Raw genomic sequence first — 8975 nt, forward strand, 5'->3', positions numbered from 1 at the left:
AGGATCACTGCGAATAAATTAATGAAATCTTTTTAATAGTGTCTCATTTAGATGATTGGCTCACGATTGACAGCTGATTTAAGATTCGAACCCAGGACATTACGGCTTTGAAGCCTAAGGTCTGACCACAGCACTGAATGTCCCTCCCTCTCCCTCAAAGCTAGAGCCATAAGACAAGTGGTCTGGGAGTTGAGTTTAAGGAGCTGCGAGCCCATTTACAGAGGGCCACACGCTGCAAGGAACTCCGCACCGCGCGCAATGGCCTAAGGCCCAGGGGAGGGGGGCACCCGTCACGTGTACCCGGCAGGGCCAGCCGTCACCGCACCCCGGGGCAGGAATGCGGCCCCGCCCCGCTCCGGAGCCAGCAAAACCGCGCTCTCCGTGGGGACTGACGTCAATGAAGGGGGCACCTCCGGGCGCGGCGCGAGGCCGGACGAGAGCGTAGGGAAATGGCCTGGGAGGACACGCCCCTCGCTGCTGCTCCGCCGCTGATTGGACCTGGGGTATCTTCGCACTCGGGTTTCGAGGCCAGCGGAGGGAAGGGGGTGGAGCCTGGACACGCCCCTCGCTCCTCTGCCACCGCTGATTGGTTCACGGAGTCTCCGCGTTCGATTTTGGAAGGCTCGCCCGGAGCTCCCACCAAGGCTCGGCTGAGGATTGGCTGTTCTGAGGCTGAGGAGCGCTTTCTCCAGGGAGCCGCTGCTGTGACCGAGGTGGCCCGCCTCGGACGGCCAGGTATGTAGGTCGGCAGCCGGGCTTGCATTGAGATGGGAGTGGGCGTGCGGACCGTCAGAACAGGGATGCGGCCGGGACCCCAACTCCCAGGTCTGCTTAGGGCCTGTGGTTGTGCGAAGCGGCCACGTCTGATCCCCGGGGGCCGACCGGTGCTGGGCATGACGCTGTGTGACCTCAGCCAGGATACCCCCTCCCAGGCTCTCGTCCTGTTGATGAACGCCGCCCGGTCCTTGTGAGCATTGCCGCGGCAGGAAGCCCAGAGCGGCGCCCACCCTTTCGAAAGTCGTGGAAGAGGGTGGGGTGGGCACATCTTAGCTTACCCCATCCCGATTTGACGTCTATTGGCGCTGCCCTTCAGCGTGGTGAATAATCACTCTAACTCCCCACGGGACCGTGGAGTGCCGAGGGCACAGAGGCTGGCTCGGGGGACCTGATTTTCGATCCCTGCGCCTTCCAAAACCCGCAGAAGCAGATAGCGGGCTCCAAGAGGTTTCAGAGCCTCCTGGGTTCTTCCTCCCCGTGAAGACCTCGTCAGCCATCTGGCAGAAACAAAAATAGCAGTGGCTGAGAGCGTGGGCACCGGGCTCAGACTAGGTTCATACGGGAGCCTCATCACCGATGACCTGTGTGACTTTGGGAACTTAACCTTTCTGAGCTCAGCTTTCTCATCTGTAGAATGGGTGTGATAATAACAGTGCCTCCTCATAGGGGGTTGTGAGGATTACAGATATAACCCCTCAGAAAATGCTGTTCTGCCCTTGACGGGGAGCAAGCTGCCTCAATGGCAGCTATGATCTGAAAGTCCACAGATGAATTCATCTCCCTTACCCTCTTCTCCCAAGAGTGAAGGCCCCTTTTGAAGGAGTTTCATGAGGTGGTGAGGGTGCAAATGGCAGTGGTTCTATAGTCCGCGGTGGTTAAACAGCCTCTCCTTTGTATCATTCATTCGTGATGTAATGTACCCAGATAGATGCTTTTCATACATATCTCCCTGTCCTGGTAGGGATTATTTGTTCTCACCATTTTGATGATGAGCAGACTGAGGCAGGGGAAATCTGAGGCTTGCCAGGGTCACCCAGTTATCAGTGGCACAGCCAGAATTCGTGGTTCTTGAACTCTTGAAGGAGTGGTTCCCAGATCTAGTAGGAGTTTACTTCCAGATCATATCTGACAATTGATTTGGGAGAAAGGCCCATTTCCTTTTTGCACCTCCTGGGACACAGATTTGGAGGTCAATGTGTGTGTCCCATTCTCTCTGGCGTGCCTGGCTGATCTAGGCCCTGCGGGTGGGGCGGCACACACAGCCATTTGGACTGGGCCTCTCGCTGGAAGGAGCCACTGATTTTGGCTGCTGTCCAGTGGTATGTCTGTGCAGGGAAGCAGGCCAAGGCCACAAGTGTTGACTTGGGCCTTGGGCCAGAGCCTCCAGCTTTTTTTTTTCTAAGAGGCCCTTGGCCTCAGATTCTTACTATCACCAGAGTTATCTGAAGGGGGTGAGTTGAGTGAGGGTGCAGTTGCCACCAAGGTCACACGAGTGTGTTGTGCCTGTCATAGTTTCCTGCACCTCCCTGAGACCACAGTGAGAACAGCTGTCTGAACTGAGCTTCATACATTAAAAAGAATGCTCAGTTGAGCACCATATTTATATACTGTAAATTCAGTGCATGGTGAGTCACATCTTAAATATATTTCTTTGTTAGAGCTCTACATTTATTGCCTGTTTCAAAACAAGTTGAACAGAATCTTTTTCAACATTTGATATTTACTTTGGGAGTTCATTTTTATGCTAGTTAGGGTTAAATTGAAGTGTTTTGCAATTAGTCTTTACTCATTTGCTCACAGACCCATGCTTATCTTTTATGTCAGCTCTGAAATGAAAGATCCATTTATAATCTTTTAATAGTCCTGTGGTTTCATTTTCCAGTTTCAAAAAGTGCCATGGTTCAAGTATACGCTGACTTCCCTGGCCTCAGGGCTTGTCCAGGAAATTAGTGGGAAAGTAACCCATTGAACAAAACAGGAAAATTTTCTGATAATAAAATTGTTCTGATGCAGTTTCCTCAAAGTTTACCATCTAATCCTGCATGAAATGCACTGATTTTTATTCCCAGACTCACTTCGCTGTCTGAATTCCAGGCTAGGAGGCAGAACCAAGAGTGAAAGGCCTCGAAATCTGGAGGTGCCAAGCTACCCCCACCCTCGAGGTTCATGTAGGGTATGGCTGAGGCTGGAGGCTCAGACTCCCCCAGGTGGTTCCTTAATGATGCATTTGTAACTCACTGTAACTCTGTAACTTGGCCAATGGAGGCTGGAGGCAGGAGGCAGGGCCTTGCAACCCTGGCAGAGGTGGCTGGGACCATCTGGAAAGTCAGGCTCTAAGCCATTTCCTCCCTGAGACAGCTGCTGCTACTTGATCCCATTTGCATTCTCTCTGAAGGGAAGGTGAGATTGCCTGAGTCTAAGAGAAGGAATATCACCTCTTCTCCCACCACCCAGATCCGCCTAGAAGTCTGCTCCGGGCTGGGCTGTGGCCAGCCCAGGTCACTAGAGTGTTTTAGAGAAGTGAGTTCTCTGTCTTCTATTAGACCTTAACCCCACAGCCCATGGCAGCAAAACAACGTCTGGCCTTCAGGGAAGACTGAGGAGGGCAGAAAAGGGTCGCTACTGGTTGAGGAGTTCCCTGGCATCTAATTAGCCAGACCTGTCGACACTTGCTCCTAGGCTCTGGCAGACAACCAAAACCCTCTCTGCTTCAGTATAGACCTTTTCTCGTCATGGAATCATTGGCTCTCAACACCAGCACACGCCCTCCGAGACCAAAAGCATCAGCCTGTTCTTTCACATGTAAGAGGGAAACAGGCCCACAGAGGCCATACGAAGCGCCCGGGGCCTCTCAGACAGTGAGTGGCAGAACTAGGGCTTGAACCTAGTCCTCTGACTCATAAGCCGGTGCTCCGTGTGCTGGGCTGGGTTCCAGGTTTCTTTTGTGGAAGCTGGGCATCTTCCTCTTCAGAGTGCCGTGGGTTCACAGCTTCGAGGCTGGGGAGTTTGTAAACAGCTCTGATGCTAGCAAAGAGATTAAAATAAACTCCACAACCCCATTCCTGCCTGGCTGGTGGGACATCCATTGTTCTTCCTCTTCTACTGGCGAGTTTCCTCCTTTGTGAATTAGGTAAGAATAGTGAAACAGTCCTCACAGAAATGATGGAAAGAGATGTGTTTTGAGCTGCGTGGCTGTGAGAGCAACTCGGTGGTTTAAAAGCTCGGGTTGCAGTCACTTAGACCAGGTTCTGGCCTGGCTGAGCCATGGGTGCCCATAATCTTAGTTTCTCTTTGCTCCTCTGTGAACTGGGATGAGGATAACAGTACTTGATTCCTAAGAACTGCTTTGAGGATGAAATAATACCTTGCACATCACTGATACAGATTAAATACCCCACAGTTAGCTTTTATCTCTCTTTATCCACCTGGGATTTTCGGTGGCTGTTGTGTTCTGGTCACAGTATATTTATATCATCCGGTTCTGGGGGTTTATTTACCACACATATTAGGTTTTAACTGGAGTTGCATAATTGTGCCTAAGGAGAGGCAGATTTTAAAATTCTGATTTTCTAGATAAAAAGCACAATTTTTATGAAGTTAATTTATCTGAAAGTCTTCTGCAGATTTATTTTAGGTGTTAAATGTTTTGAAAAGAGCGGGGAGTTCTTATGATAGAAGGCCTAGAAACTGGGACAGGGTGAATGTGGAAGTTGCTGGAAGAAGGAGGGTGACTATTGAGGTGAGGCAGGAAGGCAGGGTGAAGAATGAGAGTCAAATCTGAGAAGTCTGAATGGGAGGGAGAGATGGCTCAAATTCTCAAGACCACAAAAGGCAGGTGAGAGTAAAAGTTACTTCTGCAAGCGGGCTGAAGATAGTAGACTGGTAATGCTTTTATTTATGTGATTCTGTTCTTTTGCATATTTTACAATGAGCATGCAGAGTTTTTATTTAAATATATTTTCACTTTAATTTCCCCCTTTGTTAAGTCAGTTGCTAGTAGACAGATATCTCTGTAGCTAGCTGTGGGATGAGGTCTGACTTAGCAACCAGGCCTTCCCTGGTGAGGCCCAGGGCTGCAAAGGGTGGGGGAAGCCCAGGCAGGTCCTCAGCTGGCTCAGGCCAGACTGCTTGGAGGAAAAGGAGGGTCCACATCACACCCCTGACCCAAGTACAAAAGTCAAGCAGGCCAAGAAGACGGTTATTTGCATTTATTTAGCTCTCATTGGGTACCTGATACGACCCATTTAATCCTTACAATAATCCTGAGAAGTGGTTATTAGCCCCATTTTATAGTTAAGTAAACAGACTCAGAGAAGTTGAGTAGCTTGCCTAAGGTCACAGCTAGGAAGGTGGCAGAGCTGGGATTCAAAGCCAGTTCTTTGTAATGCCAAAGTCCTTGGTCTTCCTGGTCTCCAGTCTGTTTTCTACTCCCATAGCTTTTACAGAGCCTCTTATTCCTTTATCATTCAAAGTAAACTCCCTGGAACTCAGGGAAATAATTCAATTTTCATCTCTTGGATACGGGACGGCGGGGGGGGGGGTGCAGGGGAAGCACTGACATGAGCCTAACTGTTATGGAACTTTATCATAGATTTCGGCCTCCACCCTTATAGGATATTCTAATCCTATAGTCTCTTCTTGTACCCCTGTCTTCCTCTCTGTGGTCCTTTGGACTGTAGTTAGATCTGATTGGTCTATTTCACACTGTGTTTGCTAAATTATATGGACTTGGTTCATCCCCCAGGTCTTGAAAATAAGAAATGGGGTGACTCCTTAATGTTACAGATGGAAAAGCAGAATAGTAGAGCATCTTGCATGTTCTTAATGCTTTATGTGCCTTCACTCACAGGAAGTCTGTCTACAAAGTAGGTAATAGCATGGCTGATAAGTTTACGCAGGAAGCAGCTGAAAGTGGTGGAGGCGGCCGGAAGCCAGGAGCCTAAGCCCCCAGCCCCTCCCTTACATCTGTCCCAGAGCTTGGGGCTCCGCATCAGAGTATTCTGGATTCTGTTCCACAGTTTCCTCATCTGAGAAATGGGGAGGTTACAGGTACCTACTCACAGGGTTGCTGTGCTCACATTTCAACGCTGTCCTGTGGATACAGCTCTGACAGCGGAACCAGAGATACAAGTGCTGCTGCGTTATCATTAGGACCTGGGGTCTGCATGGACTTGAGACCAGGACAGACCTGGGTTTTACTTCTGGCTCTGCACTGACACACGGCTTTGTGCCTGCGAGAAAGTCATTTCACGTCTGAGTCTCACTTCATCTGCAGAGTGGGGATAAGCACTTCTCACCTTCTGTGATTCTTAAGTAAGTCTGTACGTGTGTCAGACACATAAAGCACTTTATAGTAATGTTTGACTATCATTATTAATGGTATTTCCCCAAGGTGCCCAGGGAAATTAGAGCGATTTTAAGTCAAAGCTTACTCCACTTTAGCTCCTGGAGAATAGAAACACCAGGAGCCCTTGACTAGTCAGGGAGAGGCCTGCAGAGCTGCTGACGTGCCCCATGCTCCTTCCTCAGAGCACCCAGAATGGGCACCCCCGCCTCTGTGGTGAGTGAGCCGCCCCCCTGGCAGGCCCCGACTGAGACCCGGGGCCGCAAGCAGGCCTCGGCCAACATCTTCCAGGACGCTGAGCTGCTGCAGATCCAGGGCCTGTTTCAGCGCAGTGGGGACCAGCTGGCCGAGGAGCGCGCGCAGATCGTCTGGGAGTGTGCTGGGGACCACCACGTGGCCGAGGCCTTGAAGAGGCTGCGCAGGAAAAGGCCCCCACGGCCGAGGCCCCTGAGCCACTCGCTACACCACTGCAGCCGGCTCAGGTAGGCTCCCGGGGCTGGAGGGCCGAGGGGAGGGGAGCACTAACGGGCCGCTCCACCACTTCCCTGCGGCAGACTTGGAGCCACTAACCTGGCCTCACTGTGAAGTACCTACCATTTGGGTTGTTGTAAGGTCTGCACGGCACCTACCCCCTGGTTGCTGTTACTCCTGGAGTCATCTGTGACCCTATGAACTCCCATGGGGAAGGGGTGCCTGAGTCCTATCAGTGCCACCTCATTTCACAGTGATTCTCCACCAGGTGGGAGGAACTACTGTTTGGAAGGAAAAAAAATCCTGTTTACCTGTTGAACAGGTAACATTCAGAAGTAAGCCTGGTGAAAATCTTGGCTGTGGGATTACTGAGAATACAGCATAGGAGGGTATTGTGGAGTCCACAGCTCAGGAACAGCAAGCCCCAAGAGATGGAGTTGAACCACGTGGCCTAACCAACCATTGCAGGTTACACTCTGGGCTCCATTCCAATGGCTGCCTTCTCTGGGGCCCACAGTCAGCACGTTAGATCTTAACAGGCCTTCTGAGATCATTAGGTCTGGGGCAGCAAATCAGTTTCATTGCTCATATTGGTTCTAATTGAGTAATCCCTATTGAAATCATCTTAAGAAGGATACTTGCCTTCTGGTCTCGTATTATGACTGACTAATGACGTCTGCCATGATTATAGGATGAGGAAGCTGGGGAAATGTTGAGTGTCATACCCCTGATCTAGTTCAACTTTCTTTACAGAAGAGCAGTCTGAAAGCTTTGCCTCATCATGCGGCTCTCAGGGGGCAGAGATGAGACTGGAGCCCTGGTCTCACTTGGCCCTGAACAGTGTGCTTTAATATTAATAGTTCATCATGACCAAAATCTCTTCAGTCCCCATTCTGTCCTTCCTATTGATGTTGGCTTAACACACACTTGTTCCCTGCAGAATCCCAGAGTCCCACGCTCCACCAGCCGACCCACAGAGCAGTGCCACGGAGATGGCTTCCGGCGATCAGTATCTGAACTCTAGGAGGGCAAGTGCCAGGATCCGCCGGAACTGGAGGAAGCCGAGTCCCACAAGCTACCTCCATCAGATCAGACACTGATCTGGGGAAGGGGCTGGGAATGGCTGTGTCTTCCCCAGGATTCATAGGGACTTTGGCCAAAGGGCCTGGGGAGAAGAAGGAAGAGAGAGTTGAAGCAGACAGCCTCACATAAGTAAATGAAATCCTGATGCCATTGGCCTGATCGAGTCAGAACAGGACCAGAGGCTTCCACTGAGCTGTTTTATGGGACCCACTCCTCACCAGGTCAAGAAAGTGACCGTTCCTGCCTCAGCCCTTCCCAATTTAACACTATACTGGGCTGCATGACATACCCCTGGGAGTCAAGTGACAGGTACGCAGACTCAGCATCTCACCACTTCTGCTACTACTGTAACCCGTGGTCCAGCAGCCTGTCCCACAGTCCTGCCCCTTCAGACCAGCACAAGGAAAACGTGGTTTAAGTGGCAAAATAAAAACATCTGCATCAAGAACTATGTGAGTCTGTCACGGAAGGGGAAGATGCCGAAGTGGACCTCAGGAGCCAGGGGCTGAGGCGCTGGGCTCATTGTTCCCCGGAAGGGGAAAATCGGGCTGGCCTCCTTTCCCACAGGCTTCTAATTGGGAGGTGAGATGGAAGCCCCTCTGTAGACAGTCCTGATCCCAGGAGAGGAGGGGGTCCTTGGCCCTTAGGCAGCTCTAGAAGGGGGGAGGCATTACAGTCAGCCCTGCAGGGCGGGCAGTAGGTCCCTGGGCTGGATGAGTCTGCAGTCAGTGTAGTGGCACTGGCTCCTCGGCCAGCTTCTTCCCCGTGGACCAGCCGTCCTGCGGTGGCTCAACTGCTGCACCACTCGAGCCTCTTTGTATTACTGGTTTCCTGTAGCCTGAAAACCCTAGGTGAGGATTTTAAACTATTCAGGCCTTGGTTCAAAAGGAGCCTACTATGTATGTGCTTGTTAGCATTCAGCTCCCCTCCCCACCCATTCTGCTTGTTTATCCATCACTTAAAGGAGCCAGGGTTCAAAGCACTCAAAGTGGGCAGAGATGAACACAAGAGCAGCACTGCCCTCTTGTGGCCAAGAAGAGAAGTCCGCACATTCCTCATCCCGAACCCTTGGGGCTAGACGATTTTGGAATTCAGAATTTTTTCAGCATTTAGAAAGTAGTCAGTCCAAGTACTGTATAATCCCCATTGGGGGAACATCTCATAACGAAACACCAATATTTCTGCAATAAATATTCACAGTAAGAGGCATACATGATGATTACAAATAGCTTTGCATCAGTGTAGGTTCAGGTCAGGTATTGGTGTCAGATGATTTATGAAAATATTTTGGGAAATGAGG

General features: G+C 50.7%; 1 protein-coding gene across 2 annotated transcripts; it reads left to right on the top strand.

Moving 5' to 3' along the window:
- Positions 1–576: 576 nt before the first annotated feature.
- Positions 577–8123, top strand: AVPI1 (arginine vasopressin induced 1). 2 transcript variants are annotated; one of them, XM_010971096.3, is made up of 3 exons: positions 577–735; positions 6307–6603; positions 7533–8123. In XM_010971096.3, exons 2-3 carry the CDS (start codon positions 6317–6319, stop codon positions 7690–7692), a joined length of 447 nt encoding a protein of 148 aa, XP_010969398.1. In that variant the 5' UTR covers positions 577–735; positions 6307–6316; the 3' UTR covers positions 7693–8123. The 2 variants fall into 2 exon arrangements, with proteins under 2 accessions (XP_010969398.1, XP_074229916.1); XM_074373815.1 differs by lacking the exon at positions 577–735 and adding an exon at positions 5340–6090.
- The last annotated feature ends 852 nt before the right edge of the window (positions 8124–8975 follow it).

This window comes from Camelus bactrianus, chromosome 11, assembly GCF_048773025.1.
Source record: "Camelus bactrianus isolate YW-2024 breed Bactrian camel chromosome 11, ASM4877302v1, whole genome shotgun sequence".
In the NCBI taxonomy this organism is placed as follows: Eukaryota; Metazoa; Chordata; class Mammalia; order Artiodactyla; family Camelidae; genus Camelus; species Camelus bactrianus.